Source organism: Scatophagus argus, chromosome 2, assembly GCF_020382885.2.
Source record: "Scatophagus argus isolate fScaArg1 chromosome 2, fScaArg1.pri, whole genome shotgun sequence".
NCBI classification, from domain to species: domain Eukaryota; kingdom Metazoa; phylum Chordata; class Actinopteri; family Scatophagidae; genus Scatophagus; species Scatophagus argus.
This window is the reverse complement of record NC_058494.1, coordinates 12,262,995-12,282,823: the sequence shown is the minus strand read 5'-3', so window position 1 is coordinate 12,282,823 and position 19,829 is coordinate 12,262,995. Positions and strand designations below refer to the sequence as shown.

At 43.2% G+C, this 19,829-nt stretch overlaps 5 protein-coding genes across 6 annotated transcripts; 2 read left to right on the top strand and 3 right to left on the bottom strand.

Moving 5' to 3' along the window:
• Nucleotides 1–327: 327 nt before the first annotated feature.
• On the bottom strand, nt 328–8,921 carry LOC124070232. The gene is made up of 4 exons (XM_046409934.1): nt 8,588–8,921; nt 8,507–8,525; nt 3,598–3,948; nt 328–665 (listed from the first exon to the last, which is right to left on the bottom strand). Exons 1-4 carry the CDS (start codon nt 8,878–8,880, stop codon nt 342–344), a joined length of 987 nt encoding a protein of 328 aa, XP_046265890.1. The 5' UTR covers nt 8,881–8,921; the 3' UTR covers nt 328–341.
• On the top strand, nt 4,247–4,743 carry LOC124070177 (histone H2A-like). The gene has a single exon (XM_046409802.1). It carries the CDS (start codon nt 4,307–4,309, stop codon nt 4,691–4,693), a length of 387 nt encoding a protein of 128 aa, XP_046265758.1. The 5' UTR covers nt 4,247–4,306; the 3' UTR covers nt 4,694–4,743.
• LOC124070051 (histone H1-like) lies at nt 6,064–6,786 on the bottom strand. The gene has a single exon (XM_046409680.1). The coding sequence runs from the start codon at nt 6,752–6,754 to the stop codon at nt 6,128–6,130; it is 627 nt and encodes a 208-aa protein (XP_046265636.1). The 5' UTR covers nt 6,755–6,786; the 3' UTR covers nt 6,064–6,127.
• Nucleotides 8,922–9,370: 449 nt separating the features above from the next.
• slc25a38b (solute carrier family 25 member 38b) lies at nt 9,371–18,078 on the top strand. 2 transcript variants are annotated; one of them, XM_046409618.1, is made up of 8 exons: nt 9,371–9,995; nt 10,344–10,445; nt 12,809–12,933; nt 13,459–13,543; nt 14,025–14,204; nt 15,000–15,168; nt 15,922–16,085; nt 16,213–18,078. In XM_046409618.1, the coding sequence occupies exons 2-8, from the start codon at nt 10,431–10,433 to the stop codon at nt 16,333–16,335; spliced, it is 861 nt and encodes a 286-aa protein (XP_046265574.1). In that variant the 5' UTR covers nt 9,371–9,995; nt 10,344–10,430; the 3' UTR covers nt 16,336–18,078. The 2 variants fall into 2 exon arrangements, with proteins under 2 accessions (XP_046265574.1, XP_046265585.1); XM_046409629.1 differs by lacking the exons at nt 9,371–9,995; nt 10,344–10,445 and adding an exon at nt 11,866–11,931.
• A 496-nt stretch (nt 18,079–18,574) lies between these two features.
• Nucleotides 18,575–18,934, bottom strand: LOC124053400 (dromaiocalcin-1-like). The gene has a single exon (XM_046378503.1). The coding sequence runs from the start codon at nt 18,932–18,934 to the stop codon at nt 18,575–18,577; it is 360 nt and encodes a 119-aa protein (XP_046234459.1).
• Nucleotides 18,935–19,829: the final 895 nt, after the last annotated feature.

The following is a 19,829-nucleotide window of genomic DNA, read 5'->3' as shown; positions in this document are numbered from 1 at the left end:
GGAGCATCGACTGTCAGAGAGAGAGAGAGAGAGAGTGTGTGTGTGTGTGTGTGTGTGTGTATAAAAAAAAAAAAAAAACTTAATTTCATGAAAATGAAGATGATCAGCTCAGATTTCGTGGGAAAAGCAGGAAAAAAAAAGAACCCAATAGCTAAATTAATAGTGTTTGTTTGAGGATACAAATTTAAGAACAGTTTAAGATTAAACACAAGCAAAATCTATTGATAACAATAAGTAGCGATTGACTGAACACAAAAATCAGAACATCCAACTCTTCATATTGTCTGAGTGTGTGGCCCTTAAAAGGACCTTTGATGTTTGTTGATGAGAAGTTGGTGTGTTTAGCCGCCGAAGCCGTACAGAGTGCGGCCCTGCCTCTTCAGAGCATACACCACATCCATGGCAGTCACGGTCTTTCTCTTGGCGTGCTCAGTGTAAGTGACGGCATCACGGATCACGTTCTCCAGGAAAACCTTCAACACACCGCGGGTCTCCTCGTAGATCAGACCAGAGATACGCTTCACTCCACCACGGCGGGCCAGACGGCGGATAGCGGGCTTGGTGATTCCCTGGATGTTATCACGGAGGACTTTACGGTGACGCTTAGCGCCTCCTTTTCCGAGTCCTTTTCCTCCTTTGCCTCTTCCACTCATTCTTACTACACGCTGATGAACACAGAGTAATGCAAAGCTCCTCCGCACTCGGCAATTTAGCTCGTATCTACGGACGTAAAAGGAAACAGAGGCGGCCTCTCCTCTTCGAGCACCGCGTACTGAACACCAGCACATTGGAAACGACATGTGTCCTTTAACATTGTTCACTATCGCTTTTCCTAAAAGCTTGAACTCACAGTAATTTAAAATTGTACATCATTGAAATCCACCTTTTAACGCTTCCAGTGATAGATAAACAATTTATTGATCCCAAAGGAAATTTAAGAAACAGTTGTTCCCTCAGATTAAACGTTTGTTGCTCTACCAACTGAGCTCTCCAGGATCTGAATGAGAGTTTGTTCTGGGTTTCCAGTGTCCAGAGAAGCTCTACTGTATGTAACGGTGATTGCACCATTATGGAGGATGTAACTCGTCTCTGCGTTGTGTATTTTTTTAATGAAAAGCCGACGCAGTGTACTTGGTTTAACACGCCATTTATTGCCCATATCCTGGGAAAACAGGAGCAAAAATGTCTCACAGGCAGGACTGTAATAAACTCAGTGATGAACATACACACATGGACAGCATGGAGCAAACTTGCAACAGTAGTGGGGTGTCCCCTGCCAAGTTCGCAGGGGCTCCATAGGTGCACCAATCCATGCTGTCCGTGGGGAACTAACAACTGCCACATACAGCCACAGCAATATCCCAATGGCAAGTGGAACAACAATAACGCCAACAGAAGTTATAACCCCGTTACATGTAGGTTGAGTCATCCCACCATACAGTTGTGGTAAGCTTTTTATTAAAGCGGAAGCGGCCTGCAGCTGAAGGAGTTGCCCGTGCTGCAGTTCCGCTGGCACCAATCCACAAAGTCCTGAATCAGTTCTCTGTAGTCTGCATCGTTCTTCTCAGTTATGAGGCCAACAAAGAAAAAAATCAGAGAGCTTCTGCAGATGACAGTCTGTTGAGTTGTAGCTGAAGTCCGCAGTGTAGAGGGTGAAAAGGAACAAAGCCAGGACCGTTCCCTGCGGAGCCCCCATGCTGCAGACCACCATGTCAGACACACAGTTTCATATCCTCAAGTACTATGGCGGTTGGTGAGGTAGTCCAGTTGCCATATTGTAAGATGCTGCTCCACCCCTGAGTGCTCCAACTTGTCCCTCAGCAGCACAGTCTGTGTGGTGTTGAAAGCCCTGGAGAAATCAAAGAACATGATTCTCACAGTGCTCCCAAGCTTGTCCAGGTGTGAGAGGGCTCTGTGCGGGAGGATGGTGACTGCGTCATCCACCCAAATGCTAGGCTGGTAGGCAAACTGGACTGGGTCCATCAAAGGGGTCACCAGATGGTGAAGGACCAGCCTCTCCAGAGTCTTCACGAGGTGGGATGTCAGTGACATCTGAAGCTGCTATGGTCCTTGGAGTATGTTGCCTTTGGCAACGATACTACACAGTATGTTTCCCATAGCTGTGACACTCTCCCCAGCTTCAGGCTCACGGTGAAGATGTACTCCCCTATCCGACATAACTGGTCTATGCAGGAATTGAGGAACCTGAAGCTGATGCCACCTGGACCTGCAGCCTTCCTCGCTTTTACTTTCCTAAGCTCAGCTCTCACCTGGTCTGGTCAGGCTTTTCCAGACTCCTCTCTCCAACTTCTTCCCATAGCAGGCTTTCCCCTCCCCGATCTTCCTCTTCAGCTTCTTCTGAAAAGCCTTCAACTCCTCCGTCTTCATTTTAGGGATGATCCACAGTGTACTGTTGGAGAAGCACTGCACAGTCCTGGTGGGTACTGTGTTTTCCATACAGAAGTTGATAGAGTCTGTTATGCAGTGTGTCAGACCGTTGATGTTCTCCCCTTGAGGTGGGCTGATGTACTGGCTAAAGGTGGGCAGATTGTGGGAAGGAGAGGCATGCCTGAAGTCCACAGAGATAAGTAAGAGGAAGAAAAAAATATCAGATAATGAATAAAAATAAGCAATAAAAGAAAGCAGCAACCAGAGCAAAACTTAATTTGAGATGCCAGAATGTTAATGAGAATCTGAATATGTTAGTGAGTTGGATTCTTTACTCTTTACTGTCATGAAGACTGGTGGTCTTCATGACGACTGATGCTGCCAACTGTCACCACGGGCTAGCTCTTATACACTATTTTTGGAAGTGTGTAAAAATGAAACAAGATTTTTCTCCATTTAGCAACGTCTTTCAGTTGTTAGGAGTCCTCTGAGGCACTGTCACACTCCCAAGTTATGGTGTTTGTACAAAGCACAATTAAGAACAGATCCATCTGACACGGCATTCAAGACTTGATAACAGACCCTGATGAATAACCTTCACACACCCAGACATTGTAAACCATTTTTGGACTGAGTGCATAAACATACCAATGTTCTGTGTAACCAGTTTCTACAATGCTTGACATGCCTAATAGTCATATCTCGATGCACTGTGCATCAGGGCTGCCATAGAAACTATTATTTTACATCACATATACAACTCTGGTGTGTGCTTGTTACATATTGCAGTTAAGTATGTTTGCACATTTTGCACAATCTAACTATGTGTAATATATATATATATATATATAGTCACTGTCACACTGTTAAACAGTAATGGCAGGGAGGATGCAGGACACAAGTCACTATTGTGGTGTGTATTTGCTTTCCCAGGTTTTCACATTTCTCATTTTGTGTATTATATATTATTATGTCTCAGCTGAAGCAAACCATGTTGCTTTCTGTATTTGGTGTTTGCCATTTCATTGATGAAGTATAAGTATCACAAACAGGCAACATAGGAAAAGCTCTTGAAAGAAGAGTGAGGTGGCTCTTAAAAGAGCCGTTGTGGTTTGTACAGGAGCAGACAGTTTAAGCTCTCTCTCCGCGGATACGACGGGCCAGCTGGATGTCTTTGGGCATGATGGTGACCCTCTTGGCGTGGATGGCGCACAGGTTGGTGTCCTCAAACAGACCGACCAGGTAAGCCTCGCTGGCCTCCTGCAGAGCCATGACAGCGGAGCTCTGGAAACGCAAGTCGGTCTTGAAATCCTGAGCGATCTCTCTGACCAGGCGCTGGAAGGGCAGCTTGCGGATCAGCAGCTCCGTAGACTTCTGGTAGCGACGGATCTCCCTCAGAGCCACGGTACCGGGCCTGTAACGGTGAGGCTTCTTCACACCACCGGTGGCCGGGGCGCTCTTACGGGCAGCCTTGGTGGCCAGCTGCTTCCTCGGGGCTTTGCCACCGGTAGATTTACGAGCAGTCTGCTTGGTTCTTGCCATTATTACCTCTTCGTCTCTCTGAACACGAGAAAATATAGTAAAGACAAGAGAGGAGGCGACGCTGCTCTTAAGCTGTTGGGTCGGCTGGGAGTTAGTGACGCTGCTGCAAACCTCCGGCTCCCGATTGGTTAAGGGCTCCTCTTGACGCTCAGCAACGCCTGGAGGAGCAACCCACCGCCCGAGTCCCTGCTGCTCATTGGAGAAAATCAGTTCAAAAAGTTCGCCAAAACACAGAGCGGCCGCCCTCTGATGGAAGCTCCTTTTCTGGTTGGTCTGGTAGGATCCGTCCCGCGCACTGCGCAGACATAAAGTGGAGGGTTTGCGGGCTTGGAGTTACAGTTTCTTTGAGCGTAAACTCGAGAAAGTATCTTCCAAAATGAGCGGACGTGGTAAAACCGGAGGAAAGGCCAGAGCCAAGGCAAAGACCCGCTCTTCTCGTGCCGGTCTGCAGTTTCCAGTCGGTCGTGTTCACAGGCTTCTGCGTAAAGGCAACTATGCAGAGCGTGTCGGTGCCGGCGCCCCCGTCTATTTGGCGGCTGTGCTCGAGTACCTGACCGCTGAGATCCTGGAGTTGGCTGGCAACGCCGCCCGTGACAACAAGAAGACCCGTATCATCCCCCGTCACCTGCAGCTGGCCGTCCGCAACGACGAGGAGCTCAACAAGCTCCTGGGCGGAGTGACCATCGCTCAGGGTGGTGTGCTGCCTAACATCCAGGCTGTGCTGCTGCCCAAGAAGACCGAGAAACCCCTTAAGGCCAAGTAAATCTCAAAATCTCTGAAAACAACCACAAAAAGGCTCTTTTAAGAGCCACACACTTGGTTTTGATAATGAGCAATGTATCTAACAGTTGTACAGAAATGGCGTGTGTGTATAATGTTGACACTAGAAGTAAACAAACCTAGATGCAAAGCTCTACGGTTGGTATCCTAAAACTATTATGCATTTTTTTTTCAGCTCTTAAAAACTTGAATATGTAAGCAAATAGTTGACAGTTGAAAGGGTTTTTAGTGAGAGGAACAGCTACCAAACTGAGACTGTATTTGTTCTGGGCAAAAGCAGATGGTGCCCCAACATAGGCACTATTGGAAGTGGTTCTTATACACAAATTGAAGGTGCATAAGAACTTGTTAAGATATTGTTTCTGAAGTCTCGAAAATACGCTAGTCAAGCTAGCAATCCAGTTTAACATAAACTCAAGCTCTAGATTATTCCTGAAAATTTGGCATTGCGGTTTATACCCCCGTAAATCTAACCTTTTTCAGCCAATCAGTCAAGGATACTTTAAGACATGTAAATAAAATGTGAATATAGAAATAGCTTATTAAAATTGTTGTAAACAAATTAATATGAATGTTGAATATTTGATTAATTAATACTTCCTGCACTGTACTTCAAAGAGAAATGCTACTAATATTAGGGGGTTATTATAGGTCAGGAAGTTGAGTTTTTATTTATCATTGCTTTATTGCTTGGTAGATAAAGCAATAAAGCAACGTTCTTCCAGGATGCAACATGGTGCTGCATAAAAGAGTGCACATAACGAGTATAAAAAAAAATTAAAAAGCAAAAACACACCCATTTAATATGAGAGACAGTGAAATACGAAATACAATCCCGGGATGGTATAATACAATACAATATGGACAATAGCGCGGAGTGAACGGTATGACAAGTGATTATAGATAATAAAGTGACATTAGATATATGAAAGTGACAGTATGGGAGCGAGTGACGTGTTTTTGATTGTGAGTGTTTATTTGTGTTTGTCTTGTGTGCGAAGTTGATTTATATTTTCTATTTTTATATTTTCCTGTTTGAGACCACCCCACTTCCACAGGAAGTTGAGAGGCATTTCAAAATTAAAACCCTATAAACCAACAACGTGGGGGCTAATCTTAACACAATACGTTTGCTGTAGGCATTTCACGATTTCCAAACTGCGCCATGTGTCTACAGTGAATACACTATTGGATGAATGAAGACAAAAAAACTGAATCACTGAGGACAGACAGGATGACTCTAATGATGTGAGACATATTGTCTTCTGATATATTCTACTATTTTACTTACTTTAACTGTCAGTATTTTTCAGTCTATAAGTGACACCTGGAACAGGAATGAGCTCAATAAAGTTGATTTGGGTGGCTCTTAAAAGAGCCTTTGGTCAGGATGTTTAGTCCTCAGAGTGATGGGGGCTCACTTCTTCTTGGGTGCTGCTGCCTTCTTGGCTTTGGGTTTGGCAACTTTCTTTGCGGCAGGTTTCTTGGCTGCGGGAGGCTTCTTGGCCACCTTCTTAGCCACCTTCTTGGGACTCTTGGTAGTCTTCTTGGTGCTCTTGGCTACTTTCTTGGGCGTCGCGGTTTTCTTGGCCTTCTTCGGGGACTTCTTTGTGGTTGTGGCCTTCTTGGCTGCTGCCGCAGCTTTGGGCTTCTTAGCCGCTGTGGATTTCTTGGCTGCGGGCTTCTTGGCAGCGGGAGCGGCTTTCTTGACTGGTTTCTTTGCTTTGGGCTCAGCCGCCTTCTTGTTCATCTTGAAGGAGCCGGAGGCCCCGGTCCCCTTGGTCTGGAGCAGAGTTCCCTTAGTCACCAGGCTCCTGATGGCGATCTTAACGCGGGCCTTGTTCTTCTCCACGTCGTAGCCTCCGGCAGCCAGAGTCTTCTTGAGGGCGGCCGCGGACACGCCGTTCCGCTCCTTGGAAGCGGCCACAGCTTTCACGATGAGGTCGCTGACGCTGGGGCCAGCCTTCCTCGGCTTGGAAGCCTTCTTCTTGGGCGCTTTGGCTGCCGGAGCAGCGGCGGCTGGAGCTGGAGCGACTTCTGCCATTTTACTTTAGTTTCCTCAGTGATGTGTTCACGACAACGAGCGTCTGACTGAACTGTTGAAGAATCCAGAGCAGGAGGCGGGCCTTAAACACACCATGAGAACCGTGGAGAGTGAAGTCAGGCCGTGGCTCCTCGGAGCGCTGTGAATGTCCTGTCACTTGTGTTTTCTCCTCATCCATAAAAGAGTCCAAACTAAACGTGGGAGAAGTGCTGAAGGCTGACAGTGACGGGAGCCGATAGCGGACTCTTGTCTCTTCGCACTGAGGTCATGTAGAGCTCGGATGCTGTCGGCATTTTGTTTGGGGAGCCTCCAAACCTCACACATTCACCGTCGTGGCCAGCGCTGCTCAGCGACTTTCCCCACTCATTTCTCTCCTAAAATGTTTTAAAACTTACCGGAGCTCCACCAGAAGTCGTTTTTCAGTTGCTCCCAGTTTTTGTTCAGAGACTCGACGTAAAAACATCCATCAGTTGGTGATCACGTCGTAATAAAGTGAAGTTGTTCTGGCAGCAGCAAACACACTGACGATGGCCGAAGCTTTATGGTGCCAGACTTCCTATCAGAGCTGCTCGACGTGTTTATGAACATTTCTTCTATTCAAAAGTCCTTTTAATACAAATGAAATGATCAAATATGACCTCAGCAGCAGTAATGATAGAAGTTATTATGAAAAGTGTTTAGACATCCAAACGGATTTAGCTCAGTTAAGGATGAAACTACACCTGTTGTACCAGCCAACACCACTGGATCAGCGTACAAAATTTAATGCACTTCAACTCGGATCGTGCTGTGGTAAATTTATCATTTATCTATTTATTTATTTATTTTTAAATGGAGTAAACATTTTAAAGAGACGCTGATATGAAAAGGTATCGTTAAGGCACTGAACCGTGTGAAGACCCTATTGAAACTAGAGGAATTATTATTAGTTATTGTGTTGTTAAGTGTTGGTGCATTCATGTGCAGCTGGTCAATGTGTGATACTCAGGAAACTTCACTACACGTGAAGTGGTGAAAAATCATATATTAGAATTTTAAATGAAATTTTCAAAGTTTCATTGACACTAATACACAATATAATTAGTGGGTGTTCTCAAGTGCCGCATAGTGACAGGAACCCCATTTTTCTTTATTTAGTATTTTTTATTATCCTAATGTACCGGCGGACCATCGTCTGTCAGTATAATATTTACATACAATATATCAGCTAAAACTGTCTCCTCTCCTGACAGACAAAATGAAAAGACGGTCGGCTTAAGCTCAGATTTGGTAAGAGGAGACACGAGAGAAGCTGAGGCAAAGAGGAAGACAGATGTTGTCCACTTTGTTCAGGACAGTTCAGGAGTGGTGGTGTGTTGTTAGTTTTCACTGTTATTACTGTGACTGCAGTGAGATGGTAGAACCCTGACCCTTCACTTGATGGACACTCAGACTTACAAAATAATAATTGCTCGGTAATTTGGTATGGGTACTGAACGTTTAATCGTGTAAACATTGCTAAGCATGATAAAATGTGATTATTTTAATCTGCTCATATTTCTTGTAGGAAACCAATATTGGGCCTATTAAAACTTGGCTACGGCCATGTACGTTTATGGGGATAACCCAGTGAGATCGTTTTGGGGCTGAGTTGGTAACGATGATAATCATGAACGTGTCCGTTGTTTGAATGACTCACGCAGTTTATTGGTAACAACAAACAACGATTGATTCAGTATAATCGACGCGTACAAAGAACATTCAACTCTTCACAAGATATAAGTGTGTGGCCCTTAAAAGGACCTTTGTTGTTAATAGATGAGAAATTGTTGGGTTTAGCCGCCGAAGCCGTACAGAGTGCGGCCCTGCCTCTTCAGAGCATACACCACATCCATGGCAGTCACGGTCTTTCTCTTGGCGTGCTCAGTGTAAGTGACGGCATCACGGATGACGTTCTCCAGGAAAACCTTCAGCACACCGCGGGTCTCCTCGTAGATCAGACCAGAGATACGCTTCACTCCACCACGGCGGGCCAGACGGCGGATAGCGGGCTTGGTGATTCCCTGGATGTTATCACGGAGGACTTTACGGTGACGCTTAGCGCCTCCTTTTCCGAGTCCTTTTCCTCCTTTGCCTCTTCCACTCATTCTTACTATACGCTGATGAACACAGAGTAATGCAAAGCTCCTCCACACTCGGCAATTTAGCTCGTATCTACGGACGTAAAAGGAAACATATGCAGGCCTAGTCTTCTTCTCTGATATTTTATTAAGGTTGACTATTACGCATTTGGCTCATTAGCACCACCCACTAAACAACAGCATGAGCCAGGGACACGTGTCCTCTAGACGAAATTGAAAATGAAACACCAGAGTGATCAGCACACCTTAGTGAGTCACACATTCCATATTATTTGGTTCAAACAGGTTTAAATTTACACGTGTGAGTGTTGTGTTTTCATCACAAAATAACACTTTTTATTCAATACTGAAACCAAGCGTCATATATGACCATGATACAGTCGTCTATAGTGCACAATATGATAGACTGTGTAAGTAGTTGAAAAATAAGTGGTTATTTTACTTTTCGACTGAAAAAACAGCGACACCCCGAGGCCACTCTTAAAAATGCTTTGAGCAACACTGGAAAGAGAGCGGATTGTTTTCTAACATCAGATTATGAGCTATGTTGTGTTCCAGATATATTTGTGTCTTATCATGCGGATACCCAACACTGACCCCATTTCCCCTCTAAGCAAACCACTCAGTGTTACACTGAATTATTGTGGTGCTTTAAGTGAGTATGTGACACAGTGAGAAGTGTGTCGACGCAGTACTGGAGGTGAACTTCTTTGCTAGCCAGAAACTACAGTAGCAGCAGCACCGCAAGTGGCGACAACGCCAGTCAGCCTTGTAGGACATTTGTCGCCGCGGTTACATTTTTCGTTCTGAACAACAACGTTCGGGATACAATTTAAATCGGAACAGTAACATTACATATGCGTTACACATTTTTGAAGAAGAGAGACAGACTTAAGTTCAACGACTTCCTAAGGTGAACGAGGCTAGCATCTGACGTTAACCTAGCCGACGAGCCTTGCCAGAGATCTCTCTTTTCAGTCTAGCAATTTAGGCTTTTTTTTTTTTACTGGGGTTACACTCAAGAAACTTTCACAGATTGTCACACTAAATACAAAATATGGCGCGCGAAGCTGGCTAGGCTGACCCGGTCTGCGGCAGTCTTTTACAGACTTCAAAGCGAGGTAAGAGGAGCTAACTGTTATGCTAACTTAGCTAGCTACAGTACGGTAGCCTGACCGTGGCCAGTAAAGTAGTGTATGTGGCTGACCGAAGCGGTGATCTGTTTCAAAACAAAATGACTGCCATGACTTATGACGTTTGTCTTTTGCCTCGCGTCATTTGATGCGACCAGTCATTGTCGATTTGTCCGACTCTGAAGCATCCGGCTTGTCAATGTTAGAATACGAGAATACACACCTTCGCTTTCTCGGTCAGCTACCGCTAGCTGGCTAGCTAACCTAGCGTGCCGCTACCGGCTTTCGGGAGACTTATTGTTTTGAAATGTGTGTTATCTATTTTTTCTCCTTTAGTAACGTTGGCTGAAATTAGACGGCTTCAAAACAATAGCAGTAGCAGGAGAGAAACTGGACTCCCCTGACTCTGCATCCAGGTCAAAGATGGAGTTAGCAGCGGTGAGTACACCTGCTGGCTGCGGCTGTGGTCATCACGCAGCCCGTACTGAATCTGTCTGTTAGTGAATTAGCTGATACTTTATTAGCAGTTAGTTTCATATACAGATAAAACTATTACAATATTTTGAGGTTATAAAGCTATGTTAAACCGACCATTTAAAATGCTGTGTGTATGTTACAATTTTTCCTTTAACTGTTTGATTGTCCAGTCTGCTTGTAGGCAGTACCCACAGTGTGTGTAATTTTATATAATGTAACTACATTCGTGGACATATAGTACACTGTCTGGGAAATCAATCCAAATATTTGCCAATATTTAAAGTAGAACCTGATGGGAGTCTAACTTTGTATATTACTGTGAGTTAGATACTGACCAATCAGGAAAACTCTACACATTGTCAAAAGCATATCAAAGTACGATATTGACATGAAGTAGTCTGTCTTATCAGTTTGCAACAGTGGCCTAATGTTCTCACAGATGATTAATGAAAAGCTGGTGGCAAAAAATGGTGGGAACAGTAAACAAAAGTAAAACTCCCTGAGGGTGGGAACATTTCTGTTGTCTCACAGTATTACCCACCCCTAATTAATCTCCAAGTACAATATCAGTTTATTTCAGCTAGTTGATGATGACATTTGAGACTTATCTATTCAGAGCAACACCATATGGCATAAATCCATATTTATTTTAATATATTTCTGTAACATTAGAGACCAATTCTCCTCCCCATGTAAATGAGAAAGCTGTGAGCTTTATTTTGAAATTCAAAAGATGGCTTCCTCTGATTTTGTTGAAGTGTCTGAAATCAAATGTTATCATAAAAATACACCCAAAAACTGACAGAATCAACTTTGGTTCTGACTGATCTTTACAAAAGGCGAGACAGATCTCATGTGGAGGGGCTTATGGAAACACTGATGTTTCCCCAGCCACACAGACAATGAAATTTAGGGTCTACAATCACTGTAATAATCTGATCTTGATTTTCATCAGACAAAATTGTTTTATATTGTCATTCTGGGGAAACTGTGTTTTCTTGCCACTTCACAGGGATACATGATTGCAGTCAGATCTGTAGATGGCTATTTAGTACACACATATACAGCCTCTTCATGACTCATGCTGTTTGACAAAGATGCAATTTAGCAGTGAGCTTTGCAGAGGGGGGAGAGAGCGAAAATACAGATGTGTTAGCGTCTCTCAAAGATAAAGATAGAAGCCCATAGAAAAATGTAGGCTGGATTAAGCTTCTGCTTTGGCTGTGAAACTGGGGGGAGGGAGGACATGAAGCAGGAGACAGCCATTGTGAGTTGGCCAGAGAGACACAGAGAGAGAGAGAGAGAGAGAGCAAGAAAGAGGGTTTGGGGGCTTTACTTTATAATATGCTGTTTGCAATAGCAGCATCACAGAGATAGCGAGGTGCACGAGGGTAAAATGCAGGAAAAACAGGATTCTCAGAGTCGAGTTCCAGGCAGCCTGTGGAAGGTAGGAGTGTGTTTTTGTGCCTAATGTGTGCATTAAAGTGACACGTGCGCTTAGAAGCTGTGTGTGTAGGAGACAGGCAGGCTTTTGTGGGGTACAGAAATTTTGGGGGTTTTTTTTGTTTGTTTGTTTTTTGCTGTGGTTATTATTTTTACCTTTATGATTTTCTTTTCCCTCAATTTTTTTCCCTGTGGAACTGTTTACTTTCAAATGCAGCCAATTTTAGCGTCTGTCTGTCTCTATGTGTGTCTCAAGCCCCCCCTGCCTGCTTGTCCATGAGGCATGTAAGCACAGATAATGTTTAGTCTCAGTTTAATTCTATCCAGCAGCCTGTGTGTGTGTGTGTGTGTGTGTGTGTGTGTGTGTGTATGGACTGTCTCTGCATATCTCCATCATCTCCTCTGTGTGGGAACCCGGCCTCTGCTCTGTGCTACAGGCTTTTGATAGAATGTCATATGAACATATTTTCAAATGAAAGTCTATTTCATGTGTTTGAGATAATGTTAATTATTTTGGGGCACATTTCTGTTGTGTTGGGATTTATTTATGTATTTTTGAAAACATTTCCCTGCTCATGATCTGTGGCATTCAACAAGAGGTGATTGTTGTATGATGTGAAAGAATTTTCACATTATGCTTCTTACGCTGCGGCTAATCCTTTGTGTTTCTTGTTGATTTTCTCCCTATCCTCCGACACTTTCCTCTGATTTCATCCAACCTTTCCCCTTTTCCTTTTCTCCTGGTCCACACTCTACACTCTCTGTCCGCCATTTCTTTTTCCCATCACTCGTGCCCCCTCTTTACATTCCTCCATTTTCATCCCTCTGTCTCTGTCTCTCTCTCCTCTATTGTTCCCCTGTCTGTCTCACATCGTCCTCAGGCTCACCCGGCTCTCAAAGCCTTTATGTGTGGCTCTCTCAGTGGCACCTGCTCTACGCTGCTCTTCCAGCCTTTGGATCTGGTCAAGACACGGCTGCAGACCATACAAAAGAATGCCAAGCCAGGGTGTGTGCGCACACATGACACACAGACACATCCCATGTATGAACACGCAAACACACACATACAACAAATTAGCCTGCACGCCGTCACACACATGTACATCAGCATGCCCCTCGTGTTATCTTTTTCCCTTTGACTTTTACTTATGCACACAACATGCTCTCCAGGCACACAGTGACACATACACACACACACAGACACACAGCATGGTAGGACAAAATGTGCAGGCACTGCCAGCCTGAGTCTCCTGTTATGACCCATATAGGGCAATTAGTCACACCAGCACCATCTAATCACACTGTCAGGCTGCTAGGTTGCAATTACTTCCACTGAAAACAGGAACAGGAAATGTTAATGGCTAAAGGGGGATTTTTATTTTAAACAGCATTCCACAAATGGAGGCCTTGGTTTTCTGCCTATGGTTTTATTTCTCACACTATGATCTTCAGTCTGCGCGAGTGTCCATATATTTTTACATGTCTGCACTTTTGAACGGGTCTGTATCCATTTCTAAATTTCATCCTGCAGTGCTCCAAAGGTGGGGATGGTTACCGTATTCATCAATGTCATTAGGACAGAGAAGTTCTTCAGTCTGTGGAAGGGAGTTTCACCGGTGAGTAAACCTGATGTTCTTTATTATTTTCAACGTTTGCAGCAATTCCTGCAGTTATAAATCCAGTTGTTGCGTGTGTGTTTGCAGTCAGTAGTCGGTGAGGGTATTTGTTCTGCGGCAATCTACACACACTCTTTCTGAAGGGTTCCTGAGTGTTTCACAAAGTGTTGAGCCTCGTCCCATTTTTCCTGGTGAATGACTGAGCCTTTCCAGGATGCCCCTTTCTTATCGGATCTTGAGACCAACTGAAAAAACAAACAGTCTTGTTAATCTGTGCTCTGTTTACAGATTTGTATGCACAGATTTTTGGTGTATTTGTAAGTGTGTCACGTCCACTGGCTGCTTTCCCTCCTCCTGTCTCACTGCTCTGAAGATGACCTGGTTTGGTTAATGGCTGTGTATTTCGTCCACCTTCAGCAGCTTCACGTCAAGCTACAAGCAACGTATGAGACATGTTAACACTTGTGTTTCTCTCTGCCAGTCATTTGTGCGCTGCATCCCTGGTGTGGGCATCTACTTCAGCACCTTCTACTCCCTGAAGCAGCACTACTTTATGGATCGGGCACCCAACGCTGGCGAGGCTGTTCTGCTTGGAGCAGGTGCCAGAGCTGTGGCTGGTGTCTGCATGCTGCCCTTCACAGTCATTAAGACCCGCTTTGAGGTGAGAAAATGTTTCTTTTTATTGTGAGTGTCTTCAGCTGACCTGAGATGTGCCATGTGTTTAGTGAATTTGAATACTTTTCTGATCAACTCCCTATTGTGAAGTATTCAGTAATGTTGGTGACTTCTTAACAGGACACTTGGCAGTTCAAGATACTTGTTTAATGTATGATTGAGTTTTGTCAATAGCAGTTTTTCGCAACGATTAATGATTTGTCTAAGTCATCCATTTTTGAACCTGTTTCCTTATTCCTATTTTCTTAAAAGAAAAACAGGTCTCATGCACATGACACTCATTTGAAATTGTCACAAAAAATATAAATGTACTATAAATGTCATGTATTTTGTAGTTATATTATTTTGTGGTGTTGTCTCACCAAAATTATCCTCTATTTTCAGCTGAGTATATATCAAAGAGAACTAGCAAATTGTTGCATTCATGTTACATCCCATTTTCATTGGAATGAGCATTGTATTTTAGCTGAACTCTCTTGTATGTTCACAGCATACACACACGTTCACCAAAGAGTGACAGTGTGCTCTCATGACATGACAACCTTAGGCTTATTCATTAACCCAGAGTTCTCAGCTCAAGTACGACCGTTCACAGATCTGTAAATGAGTGTCCACAGCCTACAACAGGTAGGCCACAGTGACAGTCTGTGACAATCTTATTCAAAATTTAAATCCAGCTGAGTGTTTCCAGGTGAGCAGGCAGCTACTTCCAGTGTCATAAAGCCACCGTGTAATTAATCATGTTTTCATATTAATTTTACATGTTTGTATGTTGTCTCAGAGTGGCTGTTACAACTATGTGAGTGTGGTGGGGGCTCTGAGGAGTATGTATGAGACAGAGGGAATCAGGGCTCTGTTTTCTGGCCTGACCGCCACGTTGATGCGAGACGCTCCCTTCTCCGGCATCTACGTCATGTTCTACAGCCAGGCCAAGAAGACACTGCCTCAAGGTAAGGATCGCAAAATGGACATAATTAAAATGTGAAGCACCATTTTATATAGATCTGATAAACAGAGCGGTGCATAAGTGTTGTCCAGGTACTATAGAAAATCAGTCAGGTGAATAGTGAATGTTTATGTGCATTGGACTGTTTGGCCTCCACTGGGGGCTTTTGAGTGCTTGTACTTTATGTCTTAAACCTGAAAGATTGTATGCACCCAAGCGGGCAGCAACATAAAGTGCATTTCACTCCACTTGGTTTTTATGCAAATTTTCAATTCATTGATTAAAAAAACAAAACTGCAACCACTGGAAATTTAATGTTCCCAACTCCTATTGTTCAGATAAGAGTAGTGGATGGAAATGCGCATTAATTAGCATTTTCTTTTGCTGATTATTTCTGAAAATTCTGTAACATTTGGGTTTGGAGTATGAGATTGTATGCCCTTCCCACACCTGCTTTTTCCTGTGCTTCTTTTTGCAGTGCACAGGCTGATGATATCAGCATATGTTGCCCAAAAATAATAAAAAACTGCAGTACAGAAATAGCAAAGATAAGATGTCCCTCTCAGTCTTGGTCACTTTTTTTTAATGTTGTTATGCGTTTATAAATACTTTTTATTATCATTATTATAATTTTTTTCATGTATTGTTGTTAGGCTTTTAGTTTTTCTTTTTTAGGTCTTGACTGAAAATTAGCCTGTGATTAGTGGTGCACCTCACAATACACTTTAGTGTGTAACAGTGATTTCTGTTTTCTCAGAAGTGGCTTCGTCGCCTTACGCTCCGCTGGTGAACTTCAGCTGTGGGGTGGTAGCAGGCATCATGGCGTCGCTGGTCACACAGCCTGCCGATGTGGTGAAGACCCACATTCAAATCAGCCCCTCCCATTGGAGCACGGCAGATGCTATTCGCTACATCTACATGGTGTGTGCTCGTTTAATTCCAGCGGTCGGTTTTTGTCTTTTGCACGTTTGTGTTATTCACAGGGAAGAAGCAGTGCCAGCAATGCTCGTTGTAACAGTTTCATATCATACTAAATTTTCTCCCTCAGGAACATGGAATAGGTGGATTTTTTCGCGGGGCTGTACCAAGGTCCCTGAGACGCACTCTGATGGCTGCTATGGCTTGGACTGTCTACGAGCAGCTGATGGCTCGAATGGGCCTCAAATCCTGAAGCGCAACAGTGCTGAGCCACAACAAAACAGGATGACACACGAGGGCATGATGATAATCAGCGTTTTGTCACAGAAAGCCCCATGACAGAAAGAAAAGAGAGCCGAGGAGCTCATAGAGGCGGTGAATGAGTACAGCCAAGATTTTGAAAAGAGGAACCAGGTGGATAAATGTCTGAAAAAGTGCGAGTGCTGCTCTGTGTGAGAGTGTGTGTGTGTTTGTTGATATTTGTGTGTACCTGTCTGTGTCTGTAGGTGTGTGATTTTGAGATTATGATGCTACACCTGAAACACCTGGACTGAAGTGACCCTCCCTGCTGTGAAGTGAAATTATTCCTCGTCTCACTGCTTATTTTTGGGCACCCTGAGGTATGGCTGCCACAAAAAGAAAAAGAAAAAAAGATGCCCTTAACGGAGGGTCTGTTACCGTATTAGGCAGCATAGTTTTCTTTTTTGGTTTTGTTTTGTTTTATTTTTTTAATGCTGTCAAGACAAACACAAGACAAACGGGACCCTCAGCTGGCTTGCGTACGTACATCAGCTGAGGTAGCCAAAAACAAAGCACTGCAGAGAGAGAGAGAGAGGAGCTCGGCCTTCTGCCATATTTATTAAATTTGCGTAAGACTGGGCAATGTTTCTTCCTTGCCAGTTAACAGGCAGATTTAGATATTTAACTTGTTACAGACAATCACAAACACTTCCGGAAGCTGGATTATGGGAAAAAAAATCACAACAAAGCCTTAGTTGCCACACTGCACAAATTTATTCTAATTTAAAGTTTACATACACACAGCTATGGTGCCACCTCTGACTAAGCATAGTGCAAGCAGATAGTAATAATAGCGACATCTGGGCTTTGAACATTACTGAAAATTATTCAGACCTGTGATGTCATCTCAGTCAGATTATGTGGATTTATTTTGGGACTGAATGCATTTTTTAAGACTAAACAACACACATTAAGTAAATGTTTAAATGACACGGTAGTTAACAGTTTTATTTTTCTAATGTTTTAGATTTTGTTGGCGTTAGTTACTTCTTGTGTTTCAAATGACTAGACCGTGAGCATATTTTCACAACGCCAAGCCCGCAAGTGAAGCATTGCTTACTCATTGTGCCACTATGTGACATTTTCCACGTTCTTCTTGGCCTTATCAGTTTTTGATTAAACACAGAATAATTGGTTGTAACAAATAGAGACCATATTTATTTGGTCCATAAGTTATTTGTAAAGTGTGCCCTTTGCTATAAATAGTATTTATTATTGTCGATATTAAAAAAAAAGAGCTGATATATTGAAGATATTGATTACATATACGTGTCTAAGGAAATAAAGCTAAATGAAACATCACTTTAGTGGGTACTTAACTGTCCGAACGGGATGAGTCATTCTGCATCCAAGGTGTAAACACTCCAAAGGTTTTTAGAAGTCTTGGTTACAAGACGATAAGCTCGCTGCAGTGAAGTGTGTAATATAACAGGAAGGTTATGTAGCAAAAGGAAAAAATAGTTGAGTTGATTTCTATAGGCCTCAGTGTTTGCTGTGTAACACAAACTGTATCTGACTGTGCCGTTTTCCCTCATCCATCATCATCATCACCACCACTCTTGCAGTCTCCGTTGATCCTATGTTGACTATATTGCATATGGTGACTGTTATTGTAGATATTTGGTCTGTGCATGCGTTTGCTCAGACAGACGCTGTGCCTGCCTGGTTTTTAACATCAATAAATTTTATTTTGTAATTTGGTCTTTTTTATATTGGAAATTAAGAAGGCATCTACCTTAATTTATTGCAGATTTATGGATAAAGCCAATAATTATGAAAATATCTCAAATATAATATATGGATTGAGACATATCAACATTTATTGAGGTCTAGAAGGTCTCTTCTGTGCTGTAGGAATTTTGTATGCACATAAAGTCAGATTTTAATGATCATTTTCACAAGTTTGTAAAACTTAATGTCATTAAAATAACATGCTGTAAAATCAGACTATTTGTCTGTTGTTAAACATTGGTGGTTTGCTGCACTTCTAAACTGACTCGACACAGACACGAGCAAGATAACTTGGGGATAAAATCTAAACACATGACTTTAACAGTACAAATTACAGTTCTAGTTGACAGTATTTGTAGAAAACAATAACATTTTGATTGAGCATCCATTGAGTCAAAGTCTAACATTTTACCTTTGCAGCAAGAGTGAGATGTTGAAATCTTTAACAACATGAATGAGATTTAGTAACAGATGAAGTTAAGTTTGTCCTGGCAGTCCCACGCCTCCCACACTCCCTCTTTGGTCAAAGCTCCACAGCGTTTCTGCATTGGACACTGGTGGTCCTGATCTCCTCCTTGGGGCCAGGCCCAATACTCCAAAGGGTTGCCATCCACCCACAGCCAGCGGTCCTCCAGGTATCGCAAGCCAATCCACACCCGCTTAGTGATGTGGTCGTGCCGGATCTTGTTCAGGGCCAGAAGGTGCTCAGTCTCAGAGGCCAGGCTTGTGAGTGTAGTGTGTGTCTGTCTGCAGTGCATTACTGCCTCCTCCCAGGTCATCTTGTGCTCCACCACGATCAGGTTGAAGCAGAAAAACGGCATCTGGAAATCTGATGGGACATTGTGCCAACCCTGCCATCCACAGCCATTCCAACAAACACTAGTGAAAGGCTGGTGCACAGAATCGTCTGGTTCATTTATATCCCACTGTGTGTACGTGGGATAACCGCCCCCTGACCACTTCCATTGCGTTCCATCTCTGTAGAGACCGACCCAGAATTCACCTTTAACCTTCTCTTTTGTTGCATCTTTCAGTCTTGCTTCTTCTGTCTGTGTGGAGATGGGGGAAAGATCAGTGTAATTATCTCTGCAATACCTTTGAGCAGAAAGCCAATCCTGATCAAATGGCACGTAAACATGCTTTCCAAACTCTGCCGACACACATACAACAAAGAGCATTTTCAGAACCACAATCTCCATGGTGGTGTTGTTTACAGATAATTGTCAGGATGAGTCCAAAGTTTGTTGTGTTCGAGGTAAAAGCTGCATTTCAGTGTAGTTCCTCCCACCTTTACTGAACACTAATGAAGACTACTACTCTGTTTTGCCTTGGAAATGTATTTCCATTTGACCTCATGAAAAGTTTTGTAAAGGATGTTCTGTTTAAACTCAAGGCTGTCAATTATTTACCATGGTGCACAAAAAACACAAAGCAATAGTAACAGTAGTAGTTTTGCAAATCACAACAACTGAGAAACTACAAAATTGAGGTTTTAAATTGGGGACAACAAGGTTGAGGCCCTTTCATGCGAGATCCTCCTTCACCAGCTTTCAGACATGTACCCCTTTTTTTGCAGCTGTGGTCTTATTTAAGCATACTAAGAAGGCTGACTTGAAGGTTAATAACAACACTGAACAATATACAAGTATGTGTAACTCAAATATCTCAGTGTACATAGTGGGATTATTTGAGGTTTGCTTTTGAACTTGAATGTGT